The sequence below is a fragment of the Melozone crissalis genome, unplaced genomic scaffold (assembly GCF_028551555.1).
Source record: "Melozone crissalis strain CALT ecotype California unplaced genomic scaffold, PUWL_Pcris_2 ptg000081l_1, whole genome shotgun sequence".
Taxonomy (NCBI): domain Eukaryota; kingdom Metazoa; phylum Chordata; class Aves; order Passeriformes; family Passerellidae; genus Melozone; species Melozone crissalis.
In genome coordinates, this window is record NW_026535858.1 from 17,177,114 (window position 1) to 17,194,127 (window position 17,014).

General features: G+C 42.2%; 1 protein-coding gene across 3 annotated transcripts in view; it reads left to right on the top strand.

The window, feature by feature from the left end:
- The window catches only part of MEIS1 (Meis homeobox 1), a 107,085-nt gene that overhangs the window by 51,821 nt on the left and 38,250 nt on the right, over window positions 1–17,014 (top strand). For all 3 annotated transcript variants that reach the window (XM_054290243.1, XM_054290245.1, XM_054290242.1), the window contains exon 8: window positions 4,180–4,325. In XM_054290243.1, the coding sequence (XP_054146218.1) occupies window positions 4,180–4,325 (146 nt within the window). The remainder of the gene's footprint in view (window positions 1–4,179; window positions 4,326–17,014) is intronic.

Here is a 17,014-nt window from a genome sequence, read left to right on the forward strand (position 1 = left end):
GTAAACTCCTGCCACGACCATGGCTGCTGAAGGCAAGTGCCTGTGCCAAGTTGCTCTCCCGAAGCACCTATTTTGTCAACAAAGGTTTATAACATATCACCCGGGACAAAGAGAGCATTACCCACTTGAGGGGCTGCTACAAAGTCGCTTGCCCTTTGCTGCTTCTGCCTCTGATTTTTGGGGGAGTGGGAGGGGAAGGGAGGTTGTAAGGCACGGTGACAGTGGAGACGGGAACGCAGTGAGAGGAGCCCCTGCTGGCATGGCCAGTCTGAGCCATTCAGCAGGACTGAATACGATAAATGCTGCTTTATCCCTTCTTGAATGGAACAAGATAGCACAGCCTAAATGCCTGGGTGTGCTTAAATAGGCAACTCTGGGATGCTGGAGTTGAGGGCGTTTGAAATCGGAGCTCCCCAACAGCCAGGGAGCTGCCACAGGTCACCTGCCTTGCTCCGTGGGGATTGGCCCGGGTCTGTCAAGAAATTGTCCATGGACGAATTGTAGTACAAATTCCTTTCTCTGTTGGTTGGCCTCTTTCACTAGACCATGGCCTATAAAAAATTGTGTAAAAACAATTCTTAAAAATTATTTGAAAGGGCAAACGACCACGCTGAAAGGTTTGACAGTTTGACATATAGCGCCTGGTTCTGCTCGCCAGGGAACGGGCGTGCGGAGTCTGGGCTCTCCTTCTGCTCCTTACAGGCTCTGCGTTTGCTTTTTTTTTCTTAAATAGCATCTAGTTGCTGTGCAGAGTTGCTGTGCTCCCAGCAATTTGACAGGCAGCGAGTCTGCTTCAGTGATCTTAAATCCTTTTAGACTAATTTGCGAGCGAGCAGAAAAACAGCTAGCACCTTCGGATCCAGCACTCAAAACCAGGGAATCAGGTATTGCCAATTAAAGTGCCATTTCCAACCATCATATCAAGACAGATTACTTGCAGTTCCTCTGATAATGTCATGCCATGCCTAAAGAGAAAGTGAGATGGAGTTTCTCCATGGACAAAGGATCTGCATGGACCAAACTGATCGGGGAGCAGGGCAGAGGGAGCTCGATGGGGATCATGCACACACCCACGCATATGTGCAGCATAAAGGCGAACGCTGCGCCCGCTTTGACCCCAAATAGCCATGGGCCATTCTGAAGAGCCTGTGGCCCCTCAGTCACTGGCCTACTAGTTAATTGCCACACGGACTTCGTGACACATGGGCAGATAATATGACATTTTCGGTTTCTGTCACTAGCAAACGCCACAGCGTTGCTTGCACTAGTTGCTAAGAAGCTGTCAGAAACCATTAGCAGCTGGCTAAAGTTGCCCTATGGCATTTCCTCATGGCATCAGCAAAACAAGCATAAATCACCCAGCGGAGCCTCCCGCTATACTAATGAGGCTGTAAGCTTGTTTATGGACTAGCATCATTTCTATGATTATTTCCACCTTTTCAGTTCGCCTTCATTTGGCGGCAGGAGAAGTCAACTTCAGGAGCAGAGTTGCCACCGACATTTTACAAATGCAATTCGTAGCTGCTACCGTGTGGCTGGTCAGTGGTGCTTCAAGTTTGTTTAGTGATCTTTAAAAGGAGGAAAAGAGGGGGGGAAAAAGAAAAGGAGGGGGAAATCTCTGGAGACCTCAGAGAGGTGAGTGTATCGAGTTGCAAAGTAGATGGAAATACTAAAATCCACAATTGACCATTTAGACTTCTCTCTGTGGTTTCAGTCTTTACGGGATCAATTTTCCATTTAAAAAAAGTGGAAGAGGTTAAACAATTTACAGAAGTCTACTGAAGCCTTTGCTCCAAGGATAGCCGGGTGCTTTCTTATCCCCTCACTGCTTTTCACTTTCTCTAACTTGTGTCGGTCGAGGCCAGGGTTTATTGTTTTAGGCTTTTCTGAACATACACCAGTATTTACACTGGATTGAAAGCATTTGCTTCCAATGAAAATCTTGTCTTAGATTACAGCCCAGCAGTGTAATTTCCCTCCCAGATGGGAGTAAAGTAGCAGTATTTGCCTAAAAACAGTAGGAAGAACAAACTATGCATTAAGCCAAGGCTGTTTTTGGCTTGAGCTAATGATGTAACAGAAACCTTTTATTTGGGATAGGTCACTGCCCGGGATTGAAGGAGGTGATCTGGCTCGCGCTTGAAAGGTTTCTCCATTGTATCTACATAAGTCTTCACTTAAAAAATCCTGTTCCTAATGCTTCTGCTTTCATACAGCAGAAATAAACAGGAAAGGTTCTGGGGAGTGTTATAGGTGGAATGCAGAAAGCTTTTCCTCCCCTAATGGAGGATATAATTCAGGTGCCCTGGAGGCATGCTTTCAGGAATTCTTTTGCCCGAGGTAATGGGAAGCTAAGGCTGCTTGAAGGCCTTGATTATCTATTGATGCACAAAGCTGGAAAAAAAGTCATCTCCCTTGGATTATAGTAGATATTTCCATAAATTATCAATGAGTCCTCCTCCCATCAGGCATGAGGCAATGCCTGCTAAATTAATCTGAAGGGGGTTTGAAATGAGTATATTTTTAAAAAAATGGGGTGGGGAGAGAGGGTGGGTGGACAATGGCAGGGAGGTGGTGAAAGGCAGTGTCATTAGGTTAGAAGCTTTTCATTTTTAATCAATGAATGCGTAATACTTTTCTTTTCCTTGTTTGCCTCTTGCAGACAGAAAGTAGATTAGCCCGTGGAATTTTAAATGCTGTTGAGTTGTTTCCTTTGCTCATGTTTCTTTTATGAATTATTATTTTATATGGTGAATTGCTTCTCTGTATAAAAGCCTTTTTTTACATACTGGGCTTTCAAAGAATTTGTTGGATATCTAATTTCTTCATAAAAATCTTGTGTTTGTCTGTAACTACCCAAGGTTACAGTTTCATTAAAGACACAGGCCAAGTCATAAGGACAATTATAAATTTGCCACGCTAAGAATATAACACTAATAATAGCTTTTTTTTTTGGTGCTGAAAGCTGTTTAACAAATCATGACAGTCTGCATCCCTTTTTTAAAAATTTATTTTAATTCTGTCCCTAATAGAGATAGTTTGTATTCAGCCAAACTGAGATTACTTTCTTCATCATTCTTGCCCAGGGGTGCAAAAACCACTTGCCTAATAACATCACAACTCTGTGTTGCTACAAATACAGTGTCTTTGGAAGCCAGGATATGTTGTTCAGTCCACATGCATTCAACACAAAGACTTCTTTGCTCTGTGGGCTTGTTTATAAACTGCTTTCAGTGTTTGCAACAGAAATTGCATGCAAACTGCTAGGCACTGCAACTTTTGTTTTCCCTTGGCCGCTAAGCCATCAGCCCAGAGCCAGGCGGGCTGTTGCACAGTGGCATCCTCCCACAGACGTGTTGCTAACGTGATGAGAACTGTCTGAGACCTTCTCTGCGTTAAGGAAATTCATTCTGGATCAGTGATTGTTTCACAGAAGCAGACACCTATTACGAATATGGCACACTGGCACAAAGCAGGGTGTTAATTCCTAATGGTGTATGTCAAATTGGTCCCTGCTTATCCCCCTCTGAATTTCTTTTGGCTGGGGCTGGGAAGAGGGGACCCAGTTAGCTACCCACCTCCTATCAAAGAATCAGGGGAAGTCCAACATCTGTAAAAGACTTAACATAAGCAATGCCTCAATAATCTGGGTTTTTTCTGAATTTGCTGAGAGCATATGATGTTGCAAGGGAGCTGCATTCACCCCACTTTTCACACCCCAGGGTGGGATGAGGCACCCAGCTTCACACATGTCATGATCCCCATCCCAGAACACCCTTGATGCTTTCCTAATTGTCAGCTCAGCCAAAGTAGCTGATTGGGATGAATCTTTGGGAAGTGACCAGGTGTGAAGAAGAGCCAGCATTTCCACCTTTGCAAGTTGGATGCTTGCAAATATTTTTTTATAATTTGTAAGCACTTTTTATTCTGGGTTACAATGGCGGAGATGGCCACACTGTCCTTCAAGATAAACAGGCATGGGGCTAACACATTTCTGAGCCCCTCCCTCTCCCCATGTCTCTTCCCTCCCCTTCCCCCATCCCCTCAACCCCTGGTGAATTACATTGTTAAAGAATTTATACCTCATTTAAATATTCATGCAGTTTATACCCAAAGCCAGGCTTCGGCTGAAGTATATAAAGGTAGCATAAGTCAAAATTTGATTCACTATATTTACAGGTGACGGCTTGGACAACAGTGTAGCTTCCCCCAGCACAGGTGATGATGATGATCCAGATAAGGACAAAAAGCGACATAAAAAGCGTGGCATCTTTCCCAAAGTAGCCACAAATATCATGAGGGCATGGCTGTTCCAGCATCTAACAGTAAGTGAACTCTAGATCACATATGCAAAATAAAACATGGATAATGTCATAGTTGTAGTAGTCATAGAAAGCAAAAAATACATATGATGTTGCTGCCAGGCAGTAGAGGGACTTTTCTGAGCAGAGTTGTTGTTGTTGCCTCATTTGCTAGATGCCAGGGGAAGAGCATAGAGCGTATGTTTTTATGGTATGGGGGTTTTTTGTGTGTGTGTTGTTTTTAGATTTGTTTGTTTGAGACACAGTTGTTAAGGGGACATCACTGCCAAATGTGATTTTTACTTAAAGCTTATATGAACACAACCTTGCAGACCTGTCCTGCTTTGCAGTGGGTATCACTGCATTGGAGCACAGAGCAGCATTTGGCCCCTGGTTCTATGCTCCAGAGAATTGCAGAAAACAATTGGGGAGATTAAAAAACAAAGCCAAAAGCAAACAAAGACCTTATTCATATGTTTGTCAGAGATCATCAGAAGCTTCATGATGAAAGGTCTGAATGTATCTGGTTTAATAGCAAAGTATAATTTTTTTCTTTGAGACATTCTCATTCCCAGAGTGTAAGTTACCCCTGTATTTAATGTTAGGAAGTGGTGGGGGTATGCACAGTTATTTCTGTTACCACAGCTACCTGTATGGGGTTATTTATTCCTGGGATTAGAAATCAAAGCTCTGTACAGGTGTGTGGGGTTAAGCTGGATGCTGCAGCTGCTCTCAAGGCTTTATAATACACACCACACCTTCAAACATTAGCCCCTAGAAAAAATGTTTCTAATGCCATTCTCCTTCTTCATCAAATTATGGTGATCTGTCACTGTGTTTTTATTCACCATGGGGATCTGGGCTTTGAGCCCCAGGTTTTTTGCCTCAGCCTTTCTGTGCCAGGAGGATAAGGGTCAGGAAAGGGCTGCTAGGATGCCTGCAGGTGGTGGTGAAGAAAGGCTCCTGCCTCTAACCCCGTAGCTGACTCTCCTCTGCCTGTAGCTAGGGTCAGGATGAAACTAGAAGCTGGCCAGCTTGCCCAGCCCTGGTGGGAGCTGTGCCAAGGGTGTACTCATAAAGAGGAGGAAGTGCTCATGCACATCACCCCTCCATCCGCTGCTGAGCCAAGAAACCAGATATCTGCCATGACTCTTGTCAGCACGGGGATCAGGCAGGGAATCCTGTCCTGTGCGGGCCTGGGTTGCTATGAATGAACCTTCATGTTGGATCCCTGCTCCTTGGAGGCCAGAGAGGGCCTCAGATATCTCCAGGTTAATCTCTCTGGCAGATTCCATGTCAGCCATGCCCCAGCTTTGCCAGGTCCTTAGCCTTGTCTGGTGTGTTCATCGCTTCCCAAAGGCTGAGGTCCCTTTGGTGGTGATGGCTCCTCCTTTGTAGGTCCTCACCCAAGATGGGTTGACACCTGGTACCTCTCTGCAGGACATCCACCCCCAGAGCAGTCCATGGGTGCTGTGCCAGCAGCAGTGCTCACACCAGCCTGATGTACCTGTTAGGTACTCTTAGGTTCAGGAGTCAGGGGAGGCCCTGGGAGCTCTGCAGTCAGGACAAGGCACACCAGGGAACACTGAACAACTGCTTGTCAGTTCCTGTAGTTTCCCGTGAGGAATTTCAAATTAAGTACTATAAATATTTTTTTCCTGAAAGTGGCCTGTTTTTGTGTTTGTGCCAGTAAATAAAGCATCACCTAAATCTGAGCACAGGAACACAAAGGTCAATACTGGCAAACTGTTTGAGCAGTCTTCAGTGCACTCTTAGCCTGGGCATTCCAAATGCCTTCCTGGGAATATGGCAGAAGGCTACAGGGTGTCTCTAAAAAGCCTTTGTGGTGGGAGCCGCCCTGTGTAGAGCATTTAACTACATGAGCTTGACCTGACCCTGCAGCTAATTTCATGCTTAGTCTCAGGACTAGGGAACAGATTGAACAGACCCCCTTGCTGTTTCACCTGTGTTAGGTGCAGGGTTTTAGTGGCTTTTCGCTCTTCTCCTGTGTGGTAATAGTGTTCAAAAGAGGAGAGTGCCTACTGAGCTTGCTCCAGGCTCCTAGCAGCCCCTGGGAGACAATATCTGGACATCTGCTTGTAAGGTGGTCTCTGCTTCTGGAAGACTCAAATACAGAAAGAACCATTCCCTCCAGGACCTGTGCAATGCTGCATTTTCTATCTTGTAACACTGAGCTAAAGCTTGCTTTAAAAATCCACCATCCCCGGTGCATCCCCAGTGCATCCCCAGCCATGTGAAGCATGCAGTTTTTTTACAGGGCAGCATGGTAGATTCAGATTTATCTGATCAGTTCAGAAAAACAGAATTGCTGTATCCAGTCTGACCTCCAGGCAGGACCTTGAAACACACCCTAAGTAGGATCTTGAACAGTTTCCTCGAAATAAAACATGTCTGAAGAACATTGTAGGCTCTTCCAAGCACTGGAGCAGCAGAGCATGTTCACAGGCTGCTTGAGGTGCAGAAAACAGCAAAACATACCCAGGCCCAAAAAATGGCTGTGATAAGAGCTGAGGAGTAGTGGGGGGAGAGACTGAAGGAATTAAAACTCCTGTTCATTTTTGAGGGCATCTGGGCTTCATGGCTGCTCTTATAACACTGCACAATGGTATAGGTGGTGTCCCCACCTGGTGTCCTTGCTGCAGGAGGGAGATCATCCTGAGGAAAGCAGAGATCCCATACAGTTTGTTTATTTATTTATTTACCCATTTAATTATCAGTGGATTTGGTCTTCTGTAGGGTGAACACCAGGTCCTCCATAAAGTGGGAGGTGAGGAAAGACAGAGGGATGGTTCTGTTTAGGCAGGGGATATGTCATGACTGGTGATACCTCTCTTTTGCCCCTAGCACTTTACCTGCCTTCACTTTGCCATCTGAAAAATGGCAGAGAAGAAATGAGCAGCAGTTAAGTGCAAAATCCGGCATCCCATTGACCATTGGTGCTTCCTAACTGAGGTGTTAGTTGGGAGTCCTCCTTTTCAAAAGCAGGGTTTTTTTCACAGTTGTATTCTTAATACACACCAGTAGCATAGAATTAAATAAAATAGACAGTAATTGCTATGTCTGTCATACTAATAATTATTGGTTGGAAAGACCTAAAATAAATATTGGACAATTATAGCCTTTCAAAAGTGGATAGGTTGGGTTAGTTCCTTCTATGCAGTTATTCCATCTCCAAGAGCTTTAAGTCTTCCTCTGTGTACTGACTTCATTTCCGAAGGTTTGTCCCCTAGTTCTTGTTTCATGCTCAGGAGGAAATTAATTTTTTTCTCTCCGGATGCCAAAGTGTTTGGGCAGGAGTTCCCACTCAGTGTCAGGCTCCAGCACCACCACCCCCCCAGTATTTTGACTGATGTGCAGAACTGAGTTGACATATGCCCAAAGGGTAGGCAAGCACTGTCCTCTGCAGATGCAGGCAGTATGCTCTGAAGCTTCTCAAGGGATAAATCAGGGGATAAATTCATCCAAATTGCCCTTTTTTTCTCCTCTTGGAATAATAACAATAAAAACAATCAGCTAAAACAATTGCTAAAGTGCTGACCAGACTCACACTTGCAGGATATTTTTATAACTGCTTGGTGTTCTAATTTAATTTTGCTTAAACATCTGGGTTGGAAGAGTTGCTCAGGTGGGCTGTTAGTTGGGCAAAATGTAGTTGTGGAGCTTGTCAAAATTTTTCATGGTAGTTTATGACACCATCTCATGAATTTGGAGGTTTATGAAATCTGGTTTTAGGATTTTGCTATAAATTTGAGATGGGAGCTAGTTACTGTCTAGAACAAAACAAAAAATAAAAGAAGAAGAATAATTTGGTGAAGAACTGCTAAAGTTGAGTCAAAATTGAGGAGAGTCTTGTGGAGTGGCGTCAGATGAGCATTAAATGCCATGGCAGGGTCTGGATGAGGGACTGAGGCAAACCAGTTTTGTGCTTTGCTTTAGAAAGTCACCCTAAGGGTAAATTCAGGGTGTGTTGCAGCCCAGCAATGTTTTACAGGACTTTTAGACTTCTAAAATTTTTTTTAAATTTTTTTTTTTCCTTGATCACTTAACATTCAGGGGTCATCTCTCCCCCCAAATTTTTCAAGCATATCTCCTCACTGTAATGTACATTCCTCAGTGAAATAAGGGAAAAGCTTGGGGGAGGGGAATTAAAAAATAATCTTGCTAACAGTTAAATCTGTGTAAATTTAATTGTGGCAACAGAGTTAGTTTGTGCTTCAGCCCATCTTAGGCTTTTGTCTGAGCAATGGTATTATTGGTATAAATTGGTACTTGGAATTGATATAAATACCTTTTTGTTCAAAACTAGGAGAAGGGAGTTTGTGGGGTGTTCTTTTCAAGTGTTTTTACTTATTGCGAATACTCTGCCTCCTTTAAATCCAGCTTAATTTAAAATGCTGGGATTCAAACCTCATTTTGGGGATTATACAGTGTAATTGGTTTGTTATATGATGAGTATTTGATGATCTTCACATTCATCATCTAATCAGGCAAAAAAAAGCCATAAAATTATAATCCCAAAAGATGTTTAATAACAATTTAAACTATTGAAGGCTTTATTTAAGCACATTAGGGGATTATAAACTACTCCCTTTTAATGGTGCCAAGAGGTAGATTCAAGGACTTCAAACACCTTTTAAAAAACAAATTGCCATGATTTTAAAAAAAAAATAAATGGGCTGAGGATTTCTTTCATGTAAATCCCATAATTTAATCATTATTTTTAACTGCTTTTAAAACAATTTCCTTAAGTGGTTAAATCTTACTGAAAGTAGAGACTGAGCAGAAAGTAAAAGACATGGCTGAAAGGTGTTGGCTTTAAAGTGAAAGGATTTTTTCTATTATGTATCTGTATTTTTAACCTTTATTGATTACTTGATGCCATGATATGAAACAAAAAAATTAAAAATAAGCAATATGCAATGTATTTAGTAAAGCTGTTATTTTTTAAAAGAATGTACTGGAAGTAGATAATTTGAATCTAGTGGAGGAAAATAGTCCCCATCACTTCAAGGATGTTGTTGTGATAGAAAACTTATGCCATTTAATTCTGTAAGTTTTCTTTTTATATTAATATTTTACTGGCTAAAATAAAGTCCAAAAAGTCTTTAAAGTCAAAACAAGTCGATTTTATGTCTTTTCTCATCCCTCCATAGTTATGAGATTTTGCCTTGGGAGAAGCATGGGGTTAATTTGGCTGCCTGCCCCTACTCCCATGTGGGATGCTTGCCTGGTTTTGGAAAGGAGTATAGTGAAAGGGTAGATGGGTACAAAACTTAGGGTACTGAAAACATGAAAAGGGGAGAATGCTTGGCTAAACCAAGTTTTCTTTGTTCTTCTCTTGAGAGATTTGGAAGCATTAAAACAAAATAACAGCCCTTCCCTCCTCCCACCTAAAAAGTGCAGCTTACAGTGACTCTCCATCCTGCACCAACTGGTACTTGCTCTGCAAAATGCCGGAGGGCTCCTGGAGCTCATCTGCGTAACAGGGGTCGGGTTTCCATATATCAGACTCAGAATGGGCGGGGTGTCCTCCCACTTTATCCCAAATACGCAAGTCTCCTCTTTGACTTGATTTCATTGTGGACAAAGCTGTAAAAAGCTTTCTTCCACATCTGCAAGAGTTCTCAGTGCCAGCTGTCCCAAATTCCTGGGAAAAGCCAGGCTTTTTAGCTTGTCTTGAGTCACTCATGCACCGCCATCCCCTTGACTGGGAAGGTGGGAGCCAGGGCTTTTCCTGCTCCTGGCAGCAGGAAGATCTGTCTGGACAACCAACAAAAGTGTCCAGCTTAGGCTGGTGTACGAAACCCACAAGGAGGGTCCTCAGCTCCCTTCTGCTGAGGGAGGTGCTGTGGCAGTCTTCTTCAATGGCAGAAAATGCAGAATGTTTTTGTGGGAGAACGTAATTGTTCTGAGGCTCTGTCCCAATTGAGTTGATAAGCTCCAGAAAGGAGGACAAAGAGGATTTAGGTAGCTGTGTTTGAATTAACTTCTTAACCCTTCAGAGTTTTATGGAGGACAGTGACTGTTGAAACCTCCAGCATTTTCTTCAATTGTCATCAAATCTGTGGCTCTGACCTGCTGCCCAACTTCCAAGAACTGGTCCATTTTCTAGCATGAAGGAAATTTTGCTGTTTTAAAAGGAAACTGTTGGATTTTGGGTGATACCCTTGGCAATGCTGCTGTTGCTCCAGTTTCATGATTTCTTGGAAAGAGCATGTCTCATGCACTGTCTTGTAGATCATTTAAGTTGTCAGTGCTGGGCTGTCCTACAAAACTTTGGTTTTAGAACAGAAAGGAAAAATAGAGGATGCTTTAGTCAGTTAGTTCAAGGAAAACAGATTATTTACTTAGGCTCTTCTCACATTCAGAAGTGTGGTGTAGTTACAGCATCTGTTTTTTTAACACCTGTGATTTAGCTCCACTTCTATTGAACACAGCCATAATGTCTAAACTACAGGGTATGTGGCATCTCATCAGGGCTCCTCACAGGTCTTGGGAATGGCAGTGATCCAGGGAAGTATTTTGGTTGAAATCAGAAGGTAGCCAATAACCTGAGTCAACAAGATTTTAGAGAGAGAGAGAGAGAGAGAGTGTATGTGTGTGTGTGTGTGTGTGTCTGTTCCCAAAGGACTATCCTGCCTTTTCCCCAGTTTCCCGCAGTTTCTAGCTTGGAGGCACTATTGTGCCAATGTGGAAGCCACTAGCACATTAAAGAATTTGAATTATTTTGAAGCTGCTGAAACACATTAGTATTTCGACACGAGCAGAATTTCACATCTGAGTAGAAGCAAGGGAATACTGAAAAGTTGAAACATGATAAACATTAATTCAGATGCTAAATTACACTTGCTCTGGTTGTACTAGAACTCCTTTTGTTTGCATAAATATTCTCGGAAATGAGTTAACCAGCAAGAATGTTTGCAGTAATAAGAATTTTTAAGTCAGCAGTAGATGCTTTGCTTTTTTCTCCACCCTCTCCTTTCTTTTTATATTTGCAGCTGTGATATTTTGCGTGCAGCTTCATTTTTTAAATTAGCCTCCTCCAGTCAAGACACGGCAATGTGTTACACGATGCACTGTCCTTCTGCAGTGAAAGCAGATGTACAAAACTCAAGTATCACCTTTGGAAGGGGGACAGAGAGGGAGGGAAGAAGTTTGGTCACCAGTTTTTAAATCTGGAAGTATCCGTGGAAATATTTTGGCGAATAGTTTGCACTATGAAGTGCATTAAAGGCAGCAACAGTATCTTGGCAAGCAGTGGGTGAGCAGGAAATGAGGATAAATTAATGGGCTTGTTCATTATTAGTTGTTTATTTAGCTTGTCCTCTAACACAGTTGCTACAAAAGAGCCTATGTTGATTCTCAGATATGCTTATGTGTGTAAGCACCAGTGTTAATTTTTTACTGGAAATTTTACTCTTGAAGCAGTTTCACAGAATGCCAGTGTGTAGCAAATGACTGAATCAGATCAGGTAAAGTGCCAAAATATGAGGCACCAAACCAGTTGGGCGCATATCTGATGTGATGTGTTAATCTGTGGTGTAAGATAAGCTGCCTTTCAAATAGGGTCACATTTGGAAGTGGTACATCAAGTTGTGTAAGATGCATTCCCTTGCTTTGGCATACACTATCCTACATCTGTTTCCGTGAACTTAACCCTTGTCTGGATAAACCAAAGCAGTGATATTGTGGTGACTATAGTCTTTTTGTTATTCCAAAGAGGCATGAGAAGTGACTTGGTTTTTTACCCATTTTAAAAAAGTTTTGTTTCCTTTTTCTTGCATTTACCTTCAGCTACACAGAGTCTGCACTGTTACAGCTTACATGCTTTTATTTGTTGCGCTTATTCAAGAGACTCTAATTCCTAATATTAAGTACTTATGTTTGCTGTCTGCCCATCAAAATTACCCAGAGAAAAATGTTCCTTTGGAAGAGAACCTTTTGTTTTGATGATGTAAGTTGAAATTTTCCATGGGTAAGGCCATCCTTTCCAAAAAAATGCTCAGCTGAAAATCCAATTTTCAATATTCATGGAGTCATTATTCATGGAACAAATGTATTCATAGAATTTTTAAGGTTGGAAAAGACCTTTAAGATCATCAAGTCCAACCAATCTTATCTTATTGATGAGTCATCATGGTACTTCTTGCTTCTCACCCTCTAAGCTACAGCAGTGCTAAATATATGTGTAGAGGGAAGGTAAGTAGGCAGAAAAGAGTTTAAGTTAATATGTAGTTATCTAATTTACCTCGCTTTTGCATCATTGCCTGATTTAGACCCAGAGTATTTAGTGGAGTGCTCGTTTCACTTCAGTGGCGGGCCATCATTTTAATAAGGCAAGGTCTAGGAGCCTTACCACTTCATCTTTTGCTTTATGAAGCAGAAACTTCTGCCCAGAAAATACTTCTCAGATTTTAGATATAGTATGAATATTCTTTTCTTGGCTACTAGTTGGCCCCTTCTAATCCAACCTGTACAGCATTAAACATTTGGAAATACTTTAAAAAAAACCTGACTACAACAAAACTTTTTCTCACAATGGGTCTTCTGTCCCAGTGATCCAAAAAGCAAGGTAGTCATGTTAGTGACACTAAAGTGGTCACTTCAGTCACATCAGTAAAGCCAAGGGGCAGCTCATGATATAAAGATGTTTTCCAGGATCTGTTTTTGAACTCAGAAAGAAAATAATGGGACTTTGCCTTGGGTGCCTTGCTCTGTTGATTGCTCTAAAGTCAGCTTTGAAGTGAAACTCTTCTTCCTAGGCCATCCTTATTCATGTCAGTCAGAGCTTTTGGGGTTTCTAATGATATTTTTGGAAAGGTAAATGCCATTATTAGACAATCTGGCTAGTTAATAGTTTCACTGGCAGAACTCCGCTTATTTGCTGTGGATTTTGTGCTGATGCAGGAACGGCACTGTGCTTGTGTGGGAAAGGCAGAGAGGATAAACCCTTGATTTCATTGCTGAAACCTGAGCATGGGTCTGTCAGTGCAGCAGGTTGTAAACCCCAGAGGGCCATAAGATGCAGTTGGGGTCGGAATAATTTTGAAACTGGTAATAACCCAAACATTAGGATTCTTATGAATAAAATGCAATTTTAGTAATGTTTTCATAAACAGCAGTAATGGTGGCATTTTAGTAAACAGTGGCATTACTTGCATCAAAATTGCACCACATTGGCTTTTAAATTACTCCACCTGTCTGTATGAATAGGATTTTCAATGTGGAGGCATACAGACAGCTGCTGCTAATGTTTTTTTTTTCTCCCTGTGTAGATATTGTTGGCAAATCTGCAGCCATCAAGGCTGGTTTCTGATGTAAAATGGTACCTGACCTACTGGCTTTGGTGCTACAAAAGGAGCAGCTTTAATTACTAATGGTCGTGTTTTAGTTTTGTACTTGTTGATGTACAAAATGTCATTTTAGAGCTATGTAACCTCTGGTTCACTTCCACCAGCGATGGTACACTGGATGCAATTATTTTCAAAATAATTTGTCTTCCTTGGTGGCAGCTTGCAATCGTGCCTTGTTAACTCTCAGATAATTAGCAGGGGTCTGGTCCTCCCGGTCTCTGTGCCCCTAAGTCTCACTGGTACCCCACACCTTGGAGGGCTGTCCTGGATGAAAGCGAAATTACACTTACAAATCCCACTTGATTTATTTCTGGGATTGTTCCCTCCCTTGCATTAGGTATGTATAATACCCAGAAATTCATGGAATCAGTTTTGTCCTCTAACCCCTGGTAAACTAGAGGGTTTACGTGGAGGCAGAGTTGGGGCATGCTGCCTCTCTTCCCAGTTAAGAACAAAAGGATAAGGCTGATGCACTGCCTGGTCCTATTGTGCTGGGCTGAGTTTGGTCAGAATTATCCAGTTACCAGCCTCATGCCAGGCCTTAAAAGGGTTAAAGATGTTAATGGTGCCGTTAAAAATCCAGCTTGCCAATGAGCTATTTTGTGCAAATGGTATAAATATAAGATACACTTGTCTGGCTCATTTGCAAGCATTCTTTTTGACTTCTTTCACACAACTGGTGTTTTTGTGTTTAATTTAACAAGAAATGAGTAGTAAATGAAAGCTGCTGCCTGAAATCCCACTGTGAGCATGTTTTGCACTTGGCTCCCCAGTGAAAAGGCAATTTGTGAAATTATGTGATAGAGTAATTAGATGAAGCCGGGGCTTCTGATTGTTGCCATGCGTATGTGGTAAAGGTTTGCTGGGGAAAAAAAAAATAAAAACACGGATTATTACCCTGGCAAGTTGGCTCAAGGCTTCTTCATTTATTTGTAAACAGAATATTTAGTGACCGCATAGGAAGTAGCTGTAATCACCAGCTCATAAAGAAACCACAGCAGAGCTTTTGGATTTTTACAGAGTGCTCATGTAAAATTTAAGCTGGGAGGCAGAATCCCTGTTAATGTAATTAGGATCTAATTTACCACCCTTTGCACACAGATGTAATAATGTCTAGATATTTATTCTATCTTTAAGCACGTTACATATACCTCAGTGCAGCAGTTACTGAACAGAAACAGGTGTGAGCGCTTTCCGGATTTCATTTTTACAATGTAAACACACAGCGATTTAAAGGGAAATATTTACCAAAAAAAGAAAAAAAAAAAAAGAGGGGAAAGAATGTCTGCAAATGAGACAGTAATGGACAGTTGCCCTTTATGTACTGATGGATTTCTCAATGGTTAAGTAAATTAAAGCAAATGCTAGAAAAATCAATAGGCTTGCAGAGTCTTGGTTGTGCCTCATAGACTTCAGGACAGAATGACAGATGTGGTGCATATGACCCATTTAAGTATTAATGCTTGGGAAATTGCCTCTGCGTGCAAGGTTATAGGCCTAGAAATATTGTTATATTAAATTACAGACAATGATATTTTTAAGTATATATGGAATTTATATGTTTCAGTTTAGTTGCTCTTCGGCATTACATTTGTCCTGGAAGATTAGTTGCGGAGTTGTTTCTCTGGAACGGTAAATCAGGTTTAAAAAATGTTTGAATAGTGAATTGTCTTTCCAGGGCTGCTGCAGACCGGTGAGCATGTTGCACACTATGGGGGGACAGTGATCGTGTTAAATAAGAGCCACATAGCCATTGTGTTCACTAGCAAGTGTAGCATGTAAGCAAGCCTAAATTAAATATCATTCAAAGGCATCTTTTGAAATGGTGGGAGGGCTCGCACGGTAACACAAGGCTGCTGTTAAATTGGGTATTCTGTATGACTAAACACAAAGTAAGATCAAAAGTGCGTGGTCAAGATGAGCTAAGTAAGGTAACCACCAAGACGGATCTTTCTCACCATCTTCCCCATGTGCTGCAATTAGAAGGGATGAGTTTGCATGGGCAGGATGAGTAAGAACTGACGCCACATAGAAATTCTTCTGAAATAGAGATGTTATGATTAATCCAAGCATCAGACAAGCTCTAGATGAGATAGTGCTTGCCATCTCTGATTTCTGTCATTTCTTGCTATACTTCCACCCAGGCAGCAGGGAAGTAGAACAAGTTAATTGTCTCTTTGTGGCATCTCTGGCAGGGAGAGCGTGAAAATAGCTGGGACCCTGATTTTGGTGTTGGCGTGAAGGCAGAGCAGTGTGTTGGCCGTGCTCACTGTCGGTGACAGCCCAGCATACCTTGCCAGTTATCCTGACTTCACCCCAAACACCTGTTTCTGTGAAGGGAGCAGCGGATGCATTTTATATACAACTGCCATGTTTAATATTAGGAAGGAGCTTTAGACTTTGTCAGTACCACTGCTATTCCTTGCTGAAGCCACTACATAGGAAGTGTTGTTGTTTTCCTCTCAAACATTAATTTTCATGTTTTACTTCCATTTGTTCTATAGAGTTTTCTATAGAGTTTCCCCCTCCCCCCCCCCCCCCTTTTTTTTTTTCCCTTGGTTATCTCTGATATTTGATGTTTGGGTACCACTGCCTCTCTCTTTTCCAACTTTTCCCTAAAGCATGAAAACTCACTGTGGAATAAAGCAGAACCATCTTCAGGGGGTATAAGGGCTGCACACTGCTCCTGGGAGTGCCAGTGAAACGATGACTTTGTGGAGGGGCAGATTATTACTTTTGGGCCTGTTGAGGACCCATTTGTGTATTGAGGCTGGATGAGAGCGACTGGTGCTGAGGGCTGTCAGGCCAGGGCTGAGTGATGACAGACCCTTGTCATTTGCCCGCATTCAGCTTCATTGCTATGGTGACAATATGCGGTGATGAAAGTGGCTGCTGAGAGTTGGACAGAATCCTCCATGGTTGCTGTAGCCGACAGCATCTTTGCAACAGCGTGTTTGAGCTGCTGATGGCCCTTGGTGTCAGAGCAGCATCAAATCTCTAATGACAGAAACTCTCCACAGATTTTTGGGTCCACAGGGATAGTGCTCATGGCATCATCACCAGTCTCAGCAACTTCTTGCATCAGTGACAAAAATTGTCTTTGCCTGCTGTAGTTGTTTTTATGTGCCTCATGGTGGATTTCCTTGATTTATTTTGTGTGACATACAAGCTAGGTAAGCTGGTGCTTACCTGCACAGCAGCATGGGGTGGCCGTGGTCCTCCTCCTGCCACATGTAAGGCAAACACATTAATCAGCATATAGGCAATGGCTGCTTTCGTTAAATATACCTGTGAGGGGCCCTGGTGAACAGGCTCTTTTTGTTCCCAAACCAGAAGGGA